The sequence below is a fragment of the Prinia subflava genome, chromosome 1, assembly GCF_021018805.1.
Source record: "Prinia subflava isolate CZ2003 ecotype Zambia chromosome 1, Cam_Psub_1.2, whole genome shotgun sequence".
Lineage (NCBI taxonomy): Eukaryota > Metazoa > Chordata > Aves > Passeriformes > Cisticolidae > Prinia > Prinia subflava.
This window is the reverse complement of record NC_086247.1, coordinates 120,359,343-120,381,371: the sequence shown is the minus strand read 5'-3', so window position 1 is coordinate 120,381,371 and position 22,029 is coordinate 120,359,343. Positions and strand designations below refer to the sequence as shown.

Here is a 22,029-nt window from a genome sequence, read left to right as displayed (position 1 = left end):
AGCAGAGATAGGTCACTGTCTTATTAATCTAACAGCACCATGCCAACAAAGTACTCGGGGCAAGCCTCTGGCTTAAGGCCTGGGCTGCTCCACACTGACATGATTTACTGAAGGGAGGATTACCTAAGAAATGTGATAGATGCTGGAGGGCACAAGTGGTTCTGCCACTAGGAAGCAAAGTCAGTTCAAACTCATTCTGCAAGGCTGGGAAAGTTTTTTATGGGGTGGGTTTTTTCTCTGAGCTCCCTTCAGTGAATAAGCTGAGTGATGGCAAGTCTTTCCAAAAGTTTCATGGGGTCAACTTAGAGGGTAAAAAAGCCCCCACCCTCCCCTCCCAGAAGTGGACGTGGGTAAGACGGCCCTCCTCCCCACCGGATGCATAGCCAGCCCAGGAATACCCGGGGAGGGGGGGAGCACGTTTCATACCTGAACTGGAACTGCTGTTTTTCTGCTTTGTGTTTTGCCGAGACTCTTTCATCCATGGGAATATCTGTTTGGACACGGTGGGTGAGTTAAGAGCTGGACTCTTGGTGGGGTTGGCCGGGGCAGGGTTGCTGCTGGCATTTTGAGATGGTGAGGTGGAGGACGGAGGTGGAGGTTGTGACTGCTGGGCTGGAGGTGGCTGCGGTGGAGCCTGTGGGTCAGCAAGGCTGGGGGGCTGCAGAGTCTGGCTGGGGAGGGTCCTCATGCAACTCTCACTGATGTCATTGGCCTTGTGGTGGGACACAGAGCTGCCAGGGGACTGGAGAGAGCACGCGGGGCGGTGGTACTCAGTTTCCACAAGTGATGAAGATGGAGGATATTGCTGCTGACTCGCATTATAAGTGAAACCATTTGCTCCTTGGTAGGGGTAGGCACCATAGATTGCAGAGCTGTCGTAGTAGGTCGCTTTTTGCATTTCGTTGTTTCCCAATATTTATTTCGCAAACTGACAGGGTCTTGACACCCTTGGAGAATAACATTGGCACCCCTCTGTCACGTGGCGCTCTTCCTCCAATGGCCTCTCTGGGCAGACCTGGGGTGTGGGGAGAGCAGAGCAGGGTGAAGAAATGGTACAAATCCATCTTACTTTCAATAGCTAAGTGACATGAAAGCCATAAAAGAAAAAGTGGTCAGCAATATTTAGCAGCATGACTTGGCCTCAGGCGTGGAGCATTTCGATATAAAAGCTGCCTGGATTTACTGGCAGCTACAAATATGTGTTTTGCTGCACCCGGATAGAGGCTTTCTAGGTTTGTTTTTTTATATATATTTCTTTCTTCTTAAGGAACAGAGCAAGCGGCTTGATCGTTTATCACCAAGAGGCTTTTTTAATACCAGTCTCTGAGATAAGGGTGATCGAAGAATCCGTAATGCAAAGGGGCCGGGCTATTACCTCAGTCCAGCCCTAAGATCAAACCCTCTCCTTTAACCAGCGTTGTTTTATTTTTAGCATTTCTCTCCTGAGTACTGCTCTTCATAAAACTTTAAAGAAATATATGAGATGGTTCCTGTCTGCGTGTGGCAGGGGGCAGGAGTGGGGTGGAAAGGTTTCCTAGGCAGGGATATTTAAACACCCCGATCCCAAGTGATGGATTTTGGCTTGTCAATGAAATGTTCGATAGGAAAATAAACGAAGCCAGCACCTTCTCCCCTCCGTGCCCGCACACCGCCCCGAGCCGCCCAGGTCGCGCACCCTGGCAGCAGTGGTTTCTGCCCCGGCGAGCCCCGCCCGCCGCCCGCAGCGGCTCCCTCTCGGTCCTGAGCGCGGCTTGGGCCGCTCCACGGAGCTCCCGAGCCTGCCTCCCACTCGCGAGTGGGTCTGGAGCTTCAACTTGAGCCGCGCAAAGCCCCTTCAGAGAGGCCAGCAGGGGCAGTCATTGGTTTGTTTGTTTCAGCAGTTATTTTCAAGACACTAACTTTTCGTGGAATCAGCCAGATCCTACCTGTTAAAACATGATGGATTGGGGAAAAAAAACACACCAGAAACCTGAAAAACCAGCGTTCATCTCCATGACCACGGCTTGAACTTTCCTTCCAACTTAGCGATAATAGGTTCTGTCTTGGAAACTGCTATGTAATTTGATGTATGAGGGTCACTTGGCTGGGGAGAGGGTGGACACAAACTCAGAGAATGCTTCTCCTGCCCGGGCGAATCCCTTCCCCCCATCCCCCCACCTCCTTTTTTTTTTTTTTTTTTTTTTTGGTCACCCATCCGCCTTTCTTTCTGGGATTCCCCATCCCCCCCGAAATTAGAGTCTACTCGTCACCTGCCTGAAAATAACCAATTAAAGAATCGCCCGTATTAATGAGAGAGGAGACCTGTGCCTAACCTCCGATCTAGGAGGTGTTTCCGCAAACACTCACATTGTTCTCAGAAACAAGAAGTGTGTTCCTCACAGTCCCCCTAGCCCCTTGCTGGCAAATAACCACGTCCTTTCAGATCAGAAGGGTCTCTTTCCTTTTACCACCCTCCCTGTACTTGAGCAGCTGGATATTTCTCCCCCAAAACATCTAACGAGAACAAATGCTTAGGGGCGAAAAGCCTTACACAACACAAGCACCAAACGAGCTCATTCTACGCCTTTCAAGTTATACAAGTTCTTAGAAAACAGTATTCCCTTTGTTAGATCGTAACAAAATGAAGGTAACACACCTACAGCAGGGCGGTTACCCTGTTATTGCACTAATCAAGCTCTTTGGATGCTATTAAGCTAATAAGCTGATAGAGATCTGAGGCGCGTACACAATTTCCAGCTCCTCGCCTCTCCTTCCCTGTGCTATCGAAGCCTGGTGTGATTTTTCTCAATTCCTTTGAAAGAGAGGCTACAGACACCACTACCAGAGGAGAAGGAGGAAACAATCAGCCAGCGGTGATTTCACAAAGGCACCCGCCTTTCATGACCGCGACACCAAATATTTCACCTTCCTTCGGCCGCTGTGAAGTTTTTGGCGCTGGCAGGACGCGCAGCGCGGAGCGAGGATGCGGGGTGCGCTGCTCCCGTAGCTGCCGGCCTGCAGACAATAGGCAACTTTACTTGGAAGGCAAAATATTATTGGAACTTCGGCCGTCTGCCAGCAAGTTTTAAAAAGAAAAAAAAAACCCAAAAAACCCACCAAAACCAAAAATCAGATCCCGCGTTTGGGCTGGCCAAGTTAATCACTTCCTACAAAGTTATAGAGAAGGAGGGGTAACTGAGGAGCTCCCGGTCATTCCAGGAGAAAGTGGGAATAGCGGGATTAAGAGCGACAACGATCACGACAGCGTCCTAACGGGAAAGGGGAGAGGAGGTGGATTTACCACCCCAGCCAGTGTCTGGGATGGGAAGAGCTCTCCTCTCCCCTTCGAAGACAAAAAGGCAGCTCTTACAAACACAAACGGGCCCCCAATCTTTCCAATGCCTGTTTTATCGGCTCCATCTCGGTTTGTGCAATACACGGCTCTGCACTTTACCAACTTCTCTCCCCCCACCCAGACAGCCCAGAAACAGCAGATGAAAGTTGCTTGGGGAGGCAAGTCCGCTTGGTTTCCCCCACTCCCCACCTCAGCTCCCTCCTATCCTCTCCTTCACTGCGCTTTCCCCCTTTCCGATTACAGCAGATCTTTACCCTGTAACTCCCAACCGAGCCCCAAACTCTGACTCTAGGACGAAAAACCAGGCAGCCCCCCTGAAAGATTTCCTGAAAGATAAAGACAAAGTTGAGGGAAGGTGGGGGGTGGGGGGAAGAGAGGAGAGAGAGCTGCCTGAACACGAAGTGTAAGGGTATCAGTCACTGCCTGGAAGGAAGCCCCAGCTTGTGAACTCTTCTTGAACCGACATTTAAGTCTACGGTCATAAATCACTGGGACATAAACTCCGCCATTCACGACTGATAGCAGCGTATTTGTGGCCTGCTTACCTTAACTTCTGACGACTGAGGCGGAAGCCAGCATGCTCTCTCTCTCTCTCTTTTTTTTTTTTTTTTTTTTCTTTTTTTTTTTTTTTTGGAGGCGACACAACCCAGAGAGCAGGGGCTGTCTGCCCCAGCTCGATCCCTGTGTCCGCGGGGTGGGCACCGGCTCAGCTCATCCGCGGCCGGCACCCCCCGGCCGGGAGGGGCAGTCCTGCCCCGCACGGGATGGGGTCTGCGGCTCCGCACGCCGCCCGCCCCGCTCCCCTGGCGCTTCAGGCTGCGCACCCCACCCCGAGCCGGCTCCCCCTGTGCGGGGCACGGAGGACCGAGATGTTTCCCAGGGCTGCTCTGGGAAGGGAAGGAGAGAGAGGGAAGGAGGAGGAGGGGGGGGGGGGAGTCGGATAGAGGAAAAAAAGGAAAATATTAAAAAAAAAAACAAGGAAGGAAGAAAGAAAGGCGGCCTCCTGGGGAAGCATGGGGCAGGGTGGGGGCTGGGGAGGGAGCGCAGGAGCACGGCAGTGAAGGAGTGCGGCCCCCCCGCACCCGGGCGTCACCGAAGTCCAGGAAAATTATGCTAATGAAGACAAACGGCGCTCACAAAGGGTCGCTCTCACCAGGCTCCAGGGTGCTGCTGTGGGGGTTTGAGTTTGTCCCTCTTACCGGTGGGCTTGGGGGGCAGCTGCAGAATAGCCCCTCTACCGCTCCCCACGGCCGGGAGCACCGCACAACCCCGGCTGAGTCCCGGAGAGGGGAGCAAAGCCCGCAGAGCCAGGGCTGGGTCCGGAGAGCCAACCGAAGCCCACCAGGATCCCCGCTCTGGGCAATGCTTTCAGAGCCACGCTGGAAATCATTAGAGTTACTAATTATTAACTCATGCATGCGTGAGCGCACACACACACAGATGTACACACAGACACCCCCCTGCCCCCCTCAAATATCCCCAGCGCCCGGGACGGGCACAGAGGCGCTCAGGCACACACATGTGCTGCACAGACGGGTCGGGGTGCCCGCAGCACCCCGTGGGGACCCGTGGGCGGGAGCCTCGCGTGGACGCGGGTCCGGCGCCTCACTGCTCGCCCTCGCCTTCGCCTTCCTTCCCCGGCACAGCTGGGGAAGGCGCTCGCCTCTTCCCTCAGCTCCGCGGGGTTCGGGGGTGGTGGCGTACCCCCAGTTCCCTGCAACACGGCAGCCATCGTGCAAATGAGAACTTAAACAAAGTTGCGGATCCCGCCCGTCTGGCGGACGGTAGCGGGGCTCTCCGGGCTCTGTGCATGAAGCAGAGCCTGCGAATAAAATCTAGGTGTAAACTTGACGTTACTTCGTTAATTAAGGCATTATAAATATAACTAGTCCGTTTAAAGCACGAGGGAACCCAGCGTCATCTTCAAACACAAACAAAGCGAGGGGGAAGCGAGAAATAAAAAGCACTATAAGGCTGGGGTGGCCTCTTACGCATACCAATGGTTTTTGTCATTTATGGCTATGCAAGATTTATGACTTCGTGCACCAAAGCTGTAAACAGAGCACTAAAACAGAAAACACTTGCTCCTTATGGCATAAGTGAGAAGGCACCACATGAAAGGGGAAGCGGCCAGCGTAGGAGGAGAGAAGAGGCAAAAATCCTTCGTATGCGTTTTGCTTCAAACAATCCTGTGAATGTTGCTTTGGAAGGAAAAAAAAAAGAAAAAAAAAAAGTCTTTTAGTCAATAATCAACCCCACACTTTCTTCTGAAACTGCTGATCTGCCATTCGCCCACTTGCCCGGGCAAATACTGAGAGGCAGCGCTGCGCCCCGACGAAGCCCCCCAGACTGGCGAGGAGGATTTGGACAGGGAGAGGAAAGATGGGGACTGCCGAAACCTGCGGACACCGGGGAGCCTGCCGGTTTGGGGGGCCTGCCGACAGCCGGGCGAGTTTTTCCCAGGAGCGCGTTTCAACTTGGGAGCCGTCTCCAGCGGGATATTCTGACTAAATGTCTGTATTTAAGAACGGGGAACGGGAAGCGGGGGGAGGTTTTTTAAAAATGAAAGGCTGTGTAAGGACTTTAATCGTGAGAACCGAAGCGGTTCATAGGAATACGGAATTGTTTCTTCCATTCATCTTACTGCCTGCAAAGAGTATTTTGCGAGATTTCTCCAATTAGTTCCATTTCCCCACCCCCCCTCTCTCCCCAAAGAGGTAATTTTAAACATGAGAAGATGATTATTTTTTTTAATGTCTCCTATGATGTCGGGATAAGTGTCCCAACGCACAGATCCCCGCTGCTTTTATCTGTCTTTCCCTCCCAGAGGCCGAATATTTTCTTTCTGCTCCATTCCGCGGAGAAAGATAGGGCTCAGCTCGGGGAGGGACGGACAGTGTTTGGGGCTGATTTCTGAGTCAGGAATGACCTGCCTTTTCTCCCCGAAGAGTCCCGCTCTGTGGCACTCCCTCCCCTCTCCTCCCCCCACCTCCACCGAATTACTATTTTCCGAATAAAATAATGCCTGTAAAGCGCCTTGTCCTTGGATGCCCCGAAATGGAAGCAGGCAGCACCATAATTCAGGGCTGGTTCTGGGGGATCTCTAACAGATGAAATAGCAAGGCAGGGAGTTGTGGGAGAAGGGGGCCAGTTCTGGAAGTGGTGCCTGTCCAAGTCGTTGGAGAGTTAGAAGGGGATATCAGCTGAATTAAAGAAGGACTGGACAATAGAAGCAAGACGTGGTCAATCTAAATCGTTGTTTATATTTTCTAACACTAGGGAGGGAAAGCGCTCTTTGCTATTTGCTCAACAGACTGGAGTTATTTACACAACTCGCCGAAATCCCCCTTTCCTCCAGAACTCTTCTTGCTTTCTTTAACTCTAGAGCATGACTGTATTATTTATGAGTGTTTTAACTGGGTCAATATGCATCCAAACTGGGTCATAAATCAGAGGAAAGGCTGCCAAGTAGTTTAGCTGCAATTAAAGCTTGGATTTTAATTTTGAGGCACATTTTGGCCCATTTCAAAATACGGCAACTCCAACCTTGGCTTTTAGATACACAATGGGAGCAAAAGAGCTCTCCTTCCCTTGCTCAAGAGAGGCTGTACTTCAGTGTGGCGAGAAGGGGAAATAATATTTATTTGGGTGAGTTCTGCTTCGAGAGCCGCTTTAAAGAGCAGGAAAACGTAAGACCATCCCAAACACCACCCTGAAGGTCTCTGCAGAATGGCCGCGAATAGCTCCGAGTAGGAATAACCATTTTTTGTGTGCTCTCAGCGGAGTTTTTATCATCGTTCACTTTTCCCCCTCTTTCCCTCTCTTTCTGACCCCTTAGAAGACGAGCAATTGCAAACAGCGCGTAACTGGACACAAAATGGCTCAACAGGAATAAGCGAGAGGCATGGAGCGAACTGGAGAAAAGCGAGTCCCAGGGCTCCAACCTTTCCCAAAGCCGGGGCACACCGGGGAAATAGGGTTTCGTTTAGCATCTTGCCCTCTTTGGAGAGCCAAGTAATCTTTAATTTTTGTTATTTAAAGTGCATTTATATCTAGCATTCATATTGATAAGTATACGCAAATACTTACATATTTATATATATGGACATATCTATATTTAGGTAAGCCACGGCACGGATATTTATTTAGAGCTAGTATATGTTCTCCCAGAAGGTACTTTCCACTCTCCTCCTTTTTATTCTGTCTTCCCAGATCCCCGTTCAGAGAGGCAGAATAACCCCCCACATTTTCAAGGCTGATTTATTGTTAGAAGCCGTGCCTGGCTCTTGGTTCAGTTCCTTCTCACCGCGGAGAAATAAAGAGGAGCGCCTTGGCTCATTTGGGAAAGGGAAGCTTTGCCATAGAGCTGAGCACTCATGCAGCGCTCGGCGCACAGTAAACAAAGTACCACTAAAGCATCATAAATAAAATGGCAGCACGATCGCACAGTCATCGATTTACGGAGCGGCAGCGGCCGAGCAAACACCCATAAAACAACAACCGCGGCCGCACGCTCGAGCACGACCCCGACCGAGGAGCATCACACACCCCCCACATCGTTTTCTCCGACTTGCCCGAATACATAAATAAATAAACACACAAACACACAAATAAAATACTAGAATAAAATTAAGGGGCGAAATATTCAAACACGACAATAAAAGAGGCTTCCAATCTCTGGCCGGTCATAAATAATGGTAAAATGGCAATCGAGGGGCTGTAGCGGAGGCAGCTGGCCATCAACAGCAATGTGGGATCTCTATGGAGAAAAATAAATAAAGAAGCAAACTCTGCCTGCTCTGCTCGCTGCAAGGATAGAGTTGAATATTTACCACAGCAAATTGAAACAAAGGGGAGAGCAGCCTGGCTCCGGGTGCACACACACCCGCACGCACACACACGCACTCACTCCAGCCTCTGCTACTGACCTTTGCCTCGAACAGCAATAACTCACCACATAAATGAACAATCAACGGAAATACCTTAAAATAAAATCCATCCTTTCTAACGAAGCATTTCGTCCTCTCGGCTCGACAATAACCTTTCCATAAGGAACGAAAGCTGTCAGCGAAATGGCCAGCTCTTGTGGGGACGGATGGGGGCAGGAGAAAAAAAAAATAATAGAAAGCAGTGCTTGCTCTGAACAGAAACTGGAAAAGCGTAATCGCAGACGGAGCCAGACCGGGTCTCCACTCCAAATGCCACAATAATGCGCTGTATTATGTGCTCACGTGGTCATACGTCAACTTAAATCCTTTTATTTGAAATAGAGAATCATTGAAGGAACAGGGTTTCTTAGAGCGAGCTTTCGCTTTTTAAAGCCTTAACCCAATATGTTAAAGAAGAGTTTTAAGGGAGGGGGAAAAAGTCTAAGAGATGCAGATGACTATGGGGGAGATTGGTCTGATTCTCTTTCCTCCCACACCAATATTTCTTTATACAAAACCCATTGGAAGGTAAGAGGAATTCTTATAACGCTGCACTTTGATACTTAGCCTAATTAAGCGGCGTTTGCTCCCCAGGCCCGCCACTCTGCTTCACGTCGCATGTCCTCTGCAAGCCCCGAAGAAAGCCCAAATCTTAATGCTATTATTTCCAGCCCCCTTCTAAACGGGACGATTACCATCCTTCCCCCCACCCCCAGCTCCCTCTACCCTGCCATTGTCCAGGGCTTGCTCAACTCCCACACGCTACATCAGGGCTCCTGTAGAAACTAAAAAGACCTATAATTACCTGACAAAGGCAAAAAAGGGTCTCTTCTAAGAGGCTAGTTGATTTTTGTCCTCGTAACACACTATGAAGAATACACCTTCCTTCACTGGCGTGCCTCTGAATTTTGCAAAATCTTTTGGGACCTTGCTGTTAAACCTGTGCTTACGCATTTCCTATACAGCTAGTTTGAGTGATGCACAAAATTATAGGTTTCTAACGTTGGGAAAAAAAAATTGGGGAGGGGGAGTTCTTTGCCTAAGGGGAAAAAATTAAGAAAAAAAGAAAAAAGCAAAGTTGTATGTGGCCCGTGAGGCAGGCAGCTTCGCCTATATGTGAACCCATCACATCTTCCCTGTAAGATTGTTTAACTTGTGCTATTGACACAATAAGCTAAACAAACAAAAGAAACCCTCCACACACACAACTTTTCTGGAAGGAGTCAAAGAAAATCAGATGGTTCACGCTTTTAACGTGCTCCTGGTTCAGTTCAGTGACTCTAGCGTAGTGCATGATCATGTATACACCCTTGCCTAAATCTTTCCACCATCTCCCGTGAGCTCAAAGAAGCTAACTACATATCCCTTCTTACTGTTTCACCTACACTTCATTGAACAGAATGGAAGGAGTTTTATTTTTAAAGACGACTTTTAGTGCTATGGACAAGCTTTATTATACTCTCACCTGGATTGTATAAGTGCGCCACTGGAATGTAAACCCATTCGTAACAGCGTACAGTAGTGGCAATTGCAGCAAAGTCAGCATGACGTTACAGCAGGAGAAAACTTCGCAATTTTTCATATGGAAGTGACTAAGCTAGTACCAGGGTATACATGTATTATCCCGCACTAGGAACTGGAATAAAAACTACAGACTTTTTAAAAAGTTAGGCACACTCAACGTGCCCGCGTCTGTAACAATAAGCATGCCTGGTAACTCCACAGCGCTCAAACTTATTGTGAACCAAGGCCGATATTCGCTTGAGATGGATTCACAGCTCTTTTAAACTTGGTGCGTTTACATCCCATAGAAGAAACACACAGAGAAGTTCCTCTGCAACAATGAAACTGAAATTAATGGGGATTGGAGCAGATGTTGAAAAAAGCAAAGCAAGTCTTTCTTGGGGCTGTTGTAAAAAGTTATCGACTGCTTTGCGTCAAAAGTAGAAAGATGGCTTTAGAAGTTACAGTCTTGAGCAAATAGAAACTACAAAAGCAATAAATCACAATCATAAGTCATCTGAAATGCCTTAACGCTAGCTGTGGCTATTGGCTTCAAAACCCTGTTTCTGTGAACATCTTTATTGGTATTAATGGTCAAGTTAATCCTAAAACTACTGTTTAACAATTAACTTGGTGTATATAGTGGGGAAACTAATTAATTCTTAAGAAAAGTAACTTCTTGACGTGTGAATACCTTTCACAGAATGTGCTTTGGGAAGGCAGAAGGGGGAGTCTGCCTAACTTTGTGCTGTCCTGAATTGCAGCTGAAAATTATTCCCTTCCGCCGAATTTGGAGAAAGTTTTCTTTGCTGTAGTAGCGTGATTACGAGGTTTCAGATGCAAATTCAAATGATCTTGCTAGTCGCAGGCGCTAGACTTCCCTCGCCACCCCATTTACTGCTTTATTCCTGTTCCTGGTCACTTAACGTTGTGTTTTATTACCTTGATGATTTGGAGACCCGAAAGACTGTTTCTAGTAGAAAAAAAATGTGGAGTTTATCAGTAGGTGTGCTACTGGTTTTTCTGTGCTTTATACACATGGCTTCGAGCTGAGTCTAAATTTCAGCCTCAGTAACAACAAATAGATCTGAGTTCATAACGTGCCTTCATTAAGGAAGACCCTTTGTGCCTGTTCTGGCATTAATAGCCACTCTTGGCATTAATGCTATTTAAAGTTACCTTCAATATAATTAGATTTCGAATTTCTACTGTGCTTCAAGTTTACTTTTACGCCAGTTGGTAAGAGGTGTGCCTATCACTCCCATGTGGGGACGAAATGGGAATCATCCGTACGATATAAGTACTTATTTCCTCGCTACCTCGAAAGATTTGCAATCTGCTGGGACGCAGAGCTGTTTACCTACATCCGTGAGCCTGATAAAGTTGGTCTTTGATCATTCCCGAGTAGATAAAAAGAGCAGCCTTATCGACTGTGCCCTTGTGAGAGGAGTTCTGCTCAGAGTCAGCTGAGTCTGCCGGTGTTGGGTCAGTTAAGGAATCCCAAATATCTCTGCCCGCAATGCTGTGGGTACTTGCCACCGGAGGAAGGTTCCTTCGTACCGTGTTTTCGCTTTCAATTTCCGAACACCAGCGTGAATAGACATTTGCAGCGCCTTTTTGTAGTTAAGATTTAAGCAGCTCATTAAGCCAACACAAAGAGCCCTTGTAGTCCTGTAATTTATGGCCGCTTTTAAAAGGTAGTAAAATACACTAATTGTACATCAACATCCAAAAAGAAGCAGGTAAATCTAGCAGGAGTTTGAGCTAATTCTATGTAATCCTCCCCTCTCGACGGCCGCCACAAAAAAAATTTGTCACTCTGGAAAGCATTTCTTTTCTCCTGCCAGAGGAGCAAGCACATCAAGGACTTCAGCAACTCCGAACCACCAGACACCGACCTCCACTCGGTGCAAAGCAGGCCAGGACGGACAAATACCCGAAATTTATTCGCAAACCATTCTGTTGTATGCACGCAGACAAAAATCAGGTTTCCTAACGTCCCCACGTGCACTTCTCGTTTGCAGGACTGGCTGCGGAACTCCTCGAGGAGGAGGCGAACGGACAAGCCGCGATAAGCAGCCATTCAACACCGAACTGGCTCCAACCCTCTCTCCCTCGCCCGCTGCCTTTGATTTCGGAAAGAGCTAAGAACGGACAAAGAAATTCTCTAACTCTTTCGCTCTTCAGATGACTTTGCATCCTTCCTGTCCCCAATGCCTTTATAAGGATGGCGATCACTCAGGTCCCGTACACTTCTTTGTCTGCCCAGACACGCGCATTCACCACCCACGGAAGATGAATAGAGTCAATCCAGGAAAAAAAATCCCAGCTAGGTTAAATATTTATCGCAACAACAACTAAATCTCATTCCGGCAGCCTTTTTCTTCATGCAGGTACCAGGCAAATCGCATTCTTACAGCTGCCACGGGCGCAAAAGCAGCGGCCGCTGCCCGGCTCTTACCTCCTCCAGCTGCGCAGGGTTGGGCTGAGGCGCTCCCAGCTTCTCCCACCGCCCCGGCCGAGTGGCTTCGTTTCGGGGCTCCCTGTAAACAAGCAACAAACAGAGCCTTACCGGGGAGTGCAGGGGGAGGTATTTTGCTCCTTCATTGGCAAGACATGCTTTGCCGGGTGCGCTGGGAGAGCTCGGAGAGGGGCGGGCGGGGATGGAGCGGGCTCGGGCTCCCGCGAGGAGCGTGGATTCCCACCCGGGTGAAGAGCACGGGGAGCTGAGAAATAAAAGCGTGCAGTTGTTTTGGTTGGGTTTTTTCCTTTTTTTTTTTTTTTTTTTTTTTTTTTCCCCGTAGACAGCTATGCCTTCTGTCTCCAAGTGTTTGGAAATATTGTCATTCCTAACTCTTGTTACATGAATGTCTGCTTTATTTTCCTCTGGGAAACCTTTGTTTAGGATCATTTAATCAAGAACAGACATTAAACACAAGTCGTGGTGTTCATCTCTGCTGAATAAATCTCGGAAAGGGTTCCAGTTTAAATGCGGGGCGTACTGTGGTTGGGCTTTTATTCAAACGGGTAGCCGGGGCCCAATCCTGCCACCACAAGCTCAGAAAGCGACTAACAATTGACCTCAGTGAAGCGGGATCGGGCCCAAACGCTTAAAATAAAGAAAAAAAAGAAAAAAAAGAAAAAAAAAAAAAGAAAAAAAAAAAAAAAAAAGAGCGAGAGAGAGGAAAAAGCCAAGCAAACCAAACAAACCAAACAAATTTTTAAAAAAAGCAACGAAAAAACCGACATCACTGAAAGCCATTGACGAAGGGGAAAAAACTGGGCTGCTTCTTTTCCCCTAAAATAAACAAGATTGCTAAGTCAAAAAAGACAATAGTCAGGTCATTTGCATGCCACTTACTGAATCACTTTTACATATGAATTTGTCAGATATAATAATATACCCCTGTACTCAGTCTTGCTAATAAAACCCATCTAACGCATGTTAGAATCGAGAGTAAATGTAAATGCTAATAATTAAATAACACCGTTCTTGCTGAAGGGTGTTATCTGAGCCCTGGAAATATTAAGTCTGTCTTGGGAGAACTTTTCGAGCAGATACTTTGCTTTGGTAATTTAGTAGTTCCATAATTAAGCTAATAATTTTAAATTTGGTGTTGAACTCCAGTCTACATAAAATGATGCAATAATAGCCTACTAAACTGTTTATTGCTGTCTCATAAATTTGCGGGCGCTGACTGTTAAAATCTACTGGCAAACACAAAAGAAAATGGAAAGTTCGAACTACAATCACAGCGCCCGGGCGCTGCTTCCTGGGGTTATTCTTAGCTCTACCTTTCCTTCCACTCGGCTCCAGCACAAGGGGAAACCCCTGGCATTTTAGGCTCCAAGTCATACCTTAGCCGTTTTGATCCCTAATCAATAATCATGATACAAACAGCAATAATCATCGATCAAGCGTGTCGTGACTGGGTTGTCCCACTCGTGTTAAATATGGAGCGTGTATCTGAAAACGGTGCCAGAGACTTTCTGTTATTTATTTTGGAGCTATTAGGTCACACTACCATATTTTACACTGCCACGGTCCTTCAAAGTATGCTGCTTCTTAAAAGAGTTGCTAAGTAGCAATAAAGCACTTTACAAAAACTGTGATTTTTTTTTTTTTAATTTGTTGTTATCCCAAACTCTAATATTCATTGCGGCACTCTAAGTTCGTACATAAATCGTTCAGGCTAATGAGTCATAGAGAAATTCGCCTATGACTTTTCCTTTGCAATGCTCACTGCCTTTCCATTGCTTTTTTGGCCATGTATTAAGAGACGGTGATTTATTAACGCCAGGAAAATTGAACAAAGCAGGTCCTCCTGCACTGTGGCACCCAGCCTTCCACAGTGTGAATTAGAACATTATCAAGTGTGTTTGCCTCCGTAGCACTTAATCACCAAAAGCCGTAATGTGACCACAAGGCAGCTAAAACAAAGATTTAACATTTCTAAATATTAAACTGGTTAAGCAAATGCTCAGCAGACAAAGCAAGCACAAACAATTAAAGTCATCAAGCTAGAAAGACACACTACCTACTTACCAACAGACCCTATTGCTTGCTTAAGAAGTTTAGAATCTTTCAAGATAAATCAGGTGGGGGGTTTTTAATGGAAGAAAAAAAAAAAAAAAAAAAAGAAAGAAAGAAAAACAAACTCCAGTAATAAGGAGTTGAGTTTCACTTCTCAGAGAATCACTCCTAGTGAGGACTGACGGCCACAGATCCATTCCTGACTATCTGCATTAATTATTTAATGAGTCACGTGACCCTAAAGATTAAAATTTCAATATCTCCCCCAGAACAGACGCAACACCTTTATCTGCGAGCGCAGGGATGCTCGTACTTGGGTCCCCTAATCTCTACTGCCTTTGACAGCTCCTCAGTTTCCAGGGAGAGCTCTGGGGCGTTATTAGCAAGGGTTTGTCCCGTTCTGCACAGCGAGCTGGGTCAGCTTCACACCCTGCGCCCCCCCCCCACTCGAAATGAATCCGTAGAGCCCAGCTCGTCACTGTGTGCAGCAGGGAGGGGGCTCCGCGCTGCTGCCGGGGGTCGGGAGCGCATCGGGGCGCATTGCACGGGCCGTTCTGCACGGGTGAGTGCTGCCTGTCCGCGGGCCCGGGCGGAGCCAGCAGGGCTGCCCGGGGCCAGAGGGAGGCGGCCGCGGAGCTCCCCCTGCCCACGCGGGGAGCCCAGACCCCACCGGGACCCGCGTGGGCCGGGCTCGGGCCCCGCGCAGCCCCGCGGGAGGGGACAGCCCCGAGCGACAGCCGGGTCCCTCCCCGCCGCGGGCCGGCCGGGCCCCGAGGCTGCGGCACGGCCGGAGCCTCCGCCTCCTCCGGGACGTGACGTGCGGGGCCCGCGGCCGCCCGCCCGCCCCGGGCCGGCGTGCGGGAGCGGCGGGAGAGCCCGCGCTGCCCCGGCGCGGCCCCGGCGGCAGGCGGGGGCCGGGGAGAGCTGCAGCTTCACTGCAAAGCCTGTCAGGAGCTCCGCCGGTGTGAGGGCTCCCCCCACCCCTTCCTCGTTTACAAACACAGGACAACAGGACCTGGGACTGCAAGCACCCTGCGAAAAAAAAAAATTAAAAAAAATTTTAAAAAGAGAGAGAGAGAAGAAAATCTTAAAAAAAAAAAAATCCTAGCATTGCGTAATCCCCCGATACAGGATGGCCCTGGTTATTAAATACCACAAGGCGCTTGTCACAGTTCAGCTCCTCCTGTAATGAAACACCAGGTATAGCAAGAGCTTGCAGGAGAAACGAGGAGGGGGATCTTCCAAGAGGAGTATTTTTCTTGGTGGGTGGAGGGGAGGTGGGTGCCGGGGTTAACCGAGTGGCGTTCCCTGCTGACAGCAAATTGACTCTGAGGTGATTTGGTCTTTCTCTGAAATATTGACACACTTCCACTTCCAGCGTTTCGAGCTGTGCTCGCCTTTGTGGCTAGAGCAGATAAATCCGTGAGTGAGACACCGGGAGAGCAAGAGAGAGGAAGGGGGGAAGAGACATTTAGGTCCAAGTGCCGGATTAAAAAGAATACTGTCTTTAAAGGTCAAGGGTTTGAAGGGTCAGTCTGCTCCTCTAAAAAAAACAATTAATGGGATAGAAAATTTGTCCTCTCGGTGAACTCCTGGTTGCCTTAGCAAAGGGAGCACAATGCGAGAATTTAAACAGAACGATGTAATTTTTGAAGTTATTGTAAAGATGGGAGGTATTGGACGGGGAACAGAGGGCTCCCAGCTCGGGAGCAGCATTCTGCTCCCAGCACAGGCAGAAGGGGAAGAGAGGGAAGGAGAATTTACCTTAAACGATGATAATCTGCCATGGGGTATTTTGCAGTCCGCAGTTCAATCTCCAGCAAGAGAATGTACATTTTTTTAGCAGACAGCCAAGATGCTGTGTCTTTACACATGACCACTTTTTTTTTTTTTTTCCCCAGGAAAATCCTTTGCGTCTTCACAGACTTTTCCAAGAGAATGCCTTTCAGAACCGCTGTTGAATTACAAAGAAGTATTTATTGTAGGAGGTGATTAATGATTCTCGCTAAAATTGCTATTTGCAGCGTGATTTCATTTCTCTTTACAATGGGAGCAAACCAGGTTTATACGCATAGGCTGCACACTGAAGAAATCCTGCGCTGCCAGTTAATACGTTTCAGCTGGAATTTTGTTCAGTTGTGCTAATTTTGGCTCTAAATACATTAAGGGATTCTCAAGCGATAAACCAAATGAAGAGTTACACATTTGTGGATAGTAGTTACCTCACATACAGCTATATTTTTTTCCCTTTATAAGGAGACAACTGGCGACTCAGGATTTAGTAAACAGCAATGTATGAGCAGAAGTGTGTTTTTCAGGCCTGCTCCTTGATCAGGTATGGGGACAGCCGTGTTTGCTGAGGGTGTTTACAGCTGCCACCTCCCCGATGCTGAACGAGTTCTGCCAGTGGCACATTACATTTTTGTACATCTCTGGGATGGGACATATTCCTTGGCTAGGCAGGGATGCTGGCACAACCTTTGGAGCCTGGTGTTACCTCAACCAGGGAAGATGATGCCCCTGGTGCTGGCGGCCTCACTTATGTGAAGACAAGCGCTGATTCCAAGAATCCATCTTGTATGTATTTGGGTGAGTAAATAAATAAGTATTGGCCTTCAGGTCTTCCCTGGAAGATTTACTAGCACTTGAGCTCCTTTCCAAGACTTTTTCTACCCAGCTCAGTGCTGCACCATATTGTGAAAGCCCCAAGCAGGGCTCCCCTTTAGCAGCTTGCTTTGTCTGAACTCCTTATCTGCCTGGAAGCAGCAAGATGCACAGCCTGAGCTGGAACCAGTTGAATCCCATTTTGCCACAGTAGTTGTGACAATCTCGGTCAAAAAAGCCTCATGACTTGTATCCAAATTCATGTGTCTACCAAGGCTTTCTCAACACATTTAGAAATAATCTTAAAACAAAATAAAACAAAAAAATATAGAAACAGAAAAGGCGGCTTATAAAAGAAACATTAGGTTACCATTTATGTACTCCCCTTAAACAGTTCTAGCCAGCTAAGAAATCATAATCAGGAGAAAATGAATGAATAAACCACGACTGGCTAAAGATTTAAAGTGTTATCACGGCATGGGAGCTTATTGGCTCCCAGAAGAAGCACAGTTTCTCTTGTCAGGCAGCTGAAAACAGTCGCATGGCCAGCGGTGGAGTCAGACTCATTCTGTCTAAGTCAGCTAAAGAGAGCACCACTCACCTATACAATGAACCAAGACCTTTCCTCGTCCTGCAACGCAATTTTTCCCAGCCAGGCAAGTAGGAGCCAAGAGGATTTTCACCACATTTAAAATAACCATAACCTTATTGACAATATGAATCCAAGTCAAAACAATGCATTAAACTGTTGTTTTCCATTCCTGATGCCAACAACAGCCAAACACAAGGTGGATGAAACAGCACGTAGCAGACTTGTGTTTCAAGCGTTTAATTCTTTTGTACAGAATAATCTTTATTACTATCATTTGGCACTATTATACATTACACCAAAAAATCCACAAATTGTACATGGACCCCAACTATTTAGACGGTGCCAAATATGAAGACAGCAACAGCCTTTATAGCAATATTTTTTTAAATAAATGCAATAGGGAACGTGGAGAAAAACTAATAGATCACAGCTACTGAGGGGGCTACACTTAAAACCAGTTAAGTTACCTTTGATACATAAAACATTTTCCTTTAGACAGAGTAAGGGGACTTTATCATAAGTCTTTAACCTTTTGTGGACGTGTTCGTTCTCCCTCCCGTGTTGGTCTGTGTGTGCATACGTGCGTGTGCACCATCACACACGAGCACGCACTGAGAAATCCATGAACACACCACAAAACAGCGCTATTCAAGTCAATGCCTTACACAAGTGTTTCACGAGCTCTTTGTTTTGTTTTAAATGTGGGTTTTTTTTATTTTTAACGTGTTCGGAAAAAACATAAAAAGAAAAAATAAAGGAAAAAAAAAAAAGAAAAAGAAAAAGAGTCCGTCTTAGGTACAGAGAATTCGTCCATGACAGCATCCAGCCCTCTCTTACACCGAGGGCAAGAGAGTGTTTCCATAAATAGAAAAAAATGATGGGCATGGAACCATTATCTATATACAATGTAGACAATCGTCCGGGTTTTGGTTTAAACATGTGCCCGTTCTTGGACACGTCTCGTCTTCCTTTTCTGCTCCTGTTTTGTTTTATACAGTTTGGTCCAAAAGGCCAGCCTCCACCTCGAGGCAGCTTGAAAACCCCAATAGATAGGTAAATATATATATTAAAACAACAACAACAACAACAAAAATGAAAGCCGACCAAACAAAAAAATACCAAAAAGACTCAATTCAAAAACCGTATTTATAGCGCAGCTGCGTTGGGTGTAGCCCCATCGAGCGGATGGGGGTGGCCCTGTGTCTGTGCTTTGGACTGCTGGCTCAGTGTGGACTGGTTTGAGGAGCGCATCTTTGTGTTAGGCAGTTTATGGTCTTTCTTCCACTTCATGCGCCTGTTCTGGAACCAGATTTTGACCTGGCGCTCGGAGAGGCAGAGGGTGTGCGCGATCTCGATGCGTCGCCTTCTGGTCAGGTAGCGGTTGAAGTGAAACTCCTTCTCCAGCTCCAGGACCTGCTGTCTGGTGTAGGCAGTGCGAGACCTCTTGGGCTCCCCTCCGTTGTAATTGGGATTGACTGAAACGTGCACACACAGGCACACACATATACACGCGGAGGGGAAAGAAGGAGAGGGGAAGGGATGGAACATAATCATTATATAATAACTTGACACAGGGTTCACATAAGATACATAAACGGCAAGAAAAATTGTTTCCCAGCCTATCGACAGTGGGGACAATCGAGGAGCAATAAAAAATGGTGATGGGCATTTGGGTTAGAAGAAAAGCTTCAAAGACACATGGCCCAGAGCCACTGCAGGGCAATTAAATTTATGGGGGCTATAATTACTGCCCTAACAGTTTGGCGTCTCGTAAATCTTTTGATAAAGGGCCCCGGATACAAAAGGTTTCTCACTTTTTTTTTTCCTTTTTTTTTTTTTCCTTTTTCTTTTCTTTTTTTCTTTTTCTTTTTTTCACTATTAGGAAACGCGGAGGGAGAAGGAGGGAAAAAAAAAAGCCACACACGCAACGACCCATCCCGGTCCTGGGAGCACCCTCCCCCCGCTTCCCTCCTCTGCAGGCGCATCCCCACCTCCCCCTGGCAAGGGCAACTCACCCGTGCTCACATGGATCTTCTTCATCCAGGGGTAGACCACCGGCTCCTTCCCCTTCAACCCGGGCAGGCTCTTGTCGGGCAGCAGCGGACAGGCGGGCCCGGTGCCGGCCCCGGCGGCGGGGGCCGCTTCGCAGCGGCGCTGCAGGGCATGGCCTGGGAGCAGGGGCTGGGGCGGGCCGGGGTGGCCCTTGGCGGGCGGCGGCGGCGAGGCGCCCGGGGGCGGCTGCTCGGGGCCCGGGGCGGCGCTGCCGGCGCTGCTGTAGCTGTAGGGCGCCTGGGGGTAGGAGGGTGCCTGCGCGGGGTAGAGCGCCTCGGGAGGCGGCCCCGGCGGCCCCGGCGGCGCCGCGGGAGCCTGGTAGCTCGGTTCCCGGCGCGGCCGCGGGAAGTACTCGGGCAGCGCCGGGCCCGGGTGCGCGGCGTGCAGGTGCGGCGGCGGCGGCGGCGGCGGGGCGTGCGGGTGCGAGTGGTGCGGGTGGTAGCTGGCGGAGCTGCCGGCGCTGCCGCTGTGCTGCGTGTATTCCTCGCAGGGAGGGAATTTGGGCTCGATGTAGTTGGAGTTTATCAAAAACGAACTCATGGTCATTAATTTGTGAAGTGCAAAAATACTAATTTTTCTCGCGTTGTCGTTTTTCTGGGCTCGGCGAGGCCCCTCCCCTTCCCCCCCCTTCCCTCCCTTCCCTCCCTCTCCCCCTCCCGCTGCTGTCAAGTGCTGCCGCTGCCAAAGTTTGGGCCTCCAGCCCTTCCCCCCCCCTCCTTCCCCGCTGCACTCCCCTCCCTTCCTCTCTTCCCACCCCTGGAGCGCCTACAACACACACAAACACACACCCGCGCACACACACACCCGCGCCCCCCGCCGCCCTGCCACCACCTGACCGCCAGCGCCAATTACCGCGCGGGGCCGCGGACCCCGGATCAGGAAATGGAAGAGGGACGAGCGGCCGCTGGGCAGCTCCGCGCCCGCGGACCCTCCGCGGGGACCGCGCCTCCCCCACGGGCGGCGGCCGCCTGCCGAGGGAGCGCCCCGCTCCGCTCCTCGCCAACATCCCCGGCTCCTCCCGCCCGCCGGCCCGGGCCGCGTCCGGCGGTCGCGGTGTCAAGCGAGATAGAACTAATCCGGCTTTGACAGTCTCCCACCCACCCGGCCCGCCCCGGCACTTTTTGTGTCTTCGTTCTCCCGTGGGAGAGTGTGGGAAGCGGGGCGAGGAAGCGGAGAGCAGCCCAGCTGCGTGATCCAGAGGGAGGCAGGCATTGCACAAGGCGTTGCACAATCCCTTTAAACAAGCCCGGCTCCAAACGCCGGGGCTGCGCGCAGGCAGAGGGCGGCAGCGGCTGTCGGGCACAGGCCACCGGCCGCCCTCAGGGGTCTGTCCCCAGAGCCCCGCCACCGCGGACCGCGAGCCCCAGGGACAGCCTTTTGCCCCTTTGAAGCTGGGCTAATTGGAGGAATAGACGCAAAAGTTAGAACGAAGGTCGCGGGGAGGCCGAGGAGAGTCCTCGAGGGGCTTTCGGCGTGTGAGGCACAGAACGAGCTGAAAATAACGGGGAACAGAAGGGGAAGGGAGAGGGGAAGACGGACACGACGGTATCAAACACTTCCTACGGGCGATTACAGGGCTCACTGTGAGCATCCCTCCTCGCGGAGGAGAGCTTTCTGAATTACGAATTTAAGTCGGTTGGTTTGGTGTGCCTCGTCTTGAGTTTATTTCTTAATTTTCACTTCCATAAGAAATCGCTAGCGCCTTCGCAGAAGTTGCTCGCAAACCCTGGTGTAGGAGGGAGAGGGCACTCGGGCCCGTCTACGCTGCTAAAACTGAGACTATTAACGGTATTTGCAGCTCAGGGGGAAACGAGGCAATCGCCCTGACCTTAGGTAATTGAAATTTGATGGTTAAACTAATTACGCTCTTATTCTAAGGGGGAAAAAATACTTATTTGAACGTCAGCTAGTCTGCCACATTTGGAGTAGGCGCAAACCTTTTCAGATTATTTTGTTCGTCTATACAGGAAAGAATATAAACACAGAGAAATATTTACCACACCCTTAGAGAATATAATTGCTGACTGGCTAAATCGCATCTGCTAGTATGGGAAAATACTTCTAATATATCAAGCGTAAATATGATACAGTTTAGATCTTGCCCTCCTAAAGATATTACATTAACAGTAACCCTGGTTTAAATTCAGATTATTGTCTTTTGCAGTTTAATAGATAATGGATACATGCAATAAAATTCTATCTGAATATATATTCTATCTAACAAGACACACACCGTATCGATTTATATTTTATCCACAGTCACATAGGCGCGCACGTTGCATGCGGCTTGTAATATGTTAGAACATTTCCAGCACTTGGGTATACTGGGGTACTTATCTAAACAATCACTCATTTCCTCCTACTATCGAATGTCTAATTTGTAAAGAGAGTTAAAACACATTTACTTACTCATTTCCAACAGCACATCTATGGAACTCTAACTCGTGTAATAGATAAGTTTCTCTATTTACTCTGCGTGGAG

The 22,029-nt window shown here is 48.8% G+C and overlaps 2 protein-coding genes across 10 annotated transcripts in view; both read right to left on the bottom strand.

Moving 5' to 3' along the window:
- LOC134557189 (homeobox protein Hox-A3) overlaps window positions 1-22,029 on the bottom strand; it is a 51,650-nt gene that overhangs the window by 9,180 nt on the left and 20,441 nt on the right. For 4 of the 9 annotated variants that reach the window (XM_063409927.1, XM_063410000.1, XM_063409947.1 and 1 more), the window contains 3 exons: window positions 16,064-16,253; window positions 12,227-12,308; window positions 427-1,015 (listed from right to left, as the gene is read on the bottom strand). In XM_063409927.1, the coding sequence (XP_063265997.1) occupies window positions 427-898 (472 nt within the window). In that variant the 5' untranslated portion in view covers window positions 899-1,015; window positions 12,227-12,308; window positions 16,064-16,253. Of the gene's footprint in view, window positions 1-426; window positions 1,016-2,904; window positions 2,995-8,316; window positions 9,866-12,226; window positions 16,044-16,063; window positions 16,254-22,029 lie in introns of those variants that run through there. The other 5 variants (XM_063409956.1, XM_063409976.1, XM_063409965.1 and 2 more) reach the window with 5 other exon arrangements.
- On the bottom strand, window positions 16,285-20,162 carry HOXA4 (homeobox A4). Its single transcript, XM_063410052.1, has 2 exons — window positions 19,511-20,162; window positions 16,285-18,970 (listed from the first exon to the last, which is right to left on the bottom strand). Exons 1-2 carry the CDS (start codon window positions 20,091-20,093, stop codon window positions 18,642-18,644), a joined length of 912 nt encoding a protein of 303 aa, XP_063266122.1. The 5' UTR covers window positions 20,094-20,162; the 3' UTR covers window positions 16,285-18,641.

Bases quoted from the DNA above. Each gene is read 5' to 3' on its own strand.
- HOXA4 (XM_063410052.1), bottom strand. From the start codon at position 20,093: ATGACCATGAGTTCGTTTTTGATAAACTCCAACTACATCGAGCCCAAA. The intron at 18,971-19,510 runs GTGAGTTGCCCT...TGCACGTTTCAG, and splicing joins GAAGATCCATGTGAGCACGG to TCAATCCCAATTACAACGGA.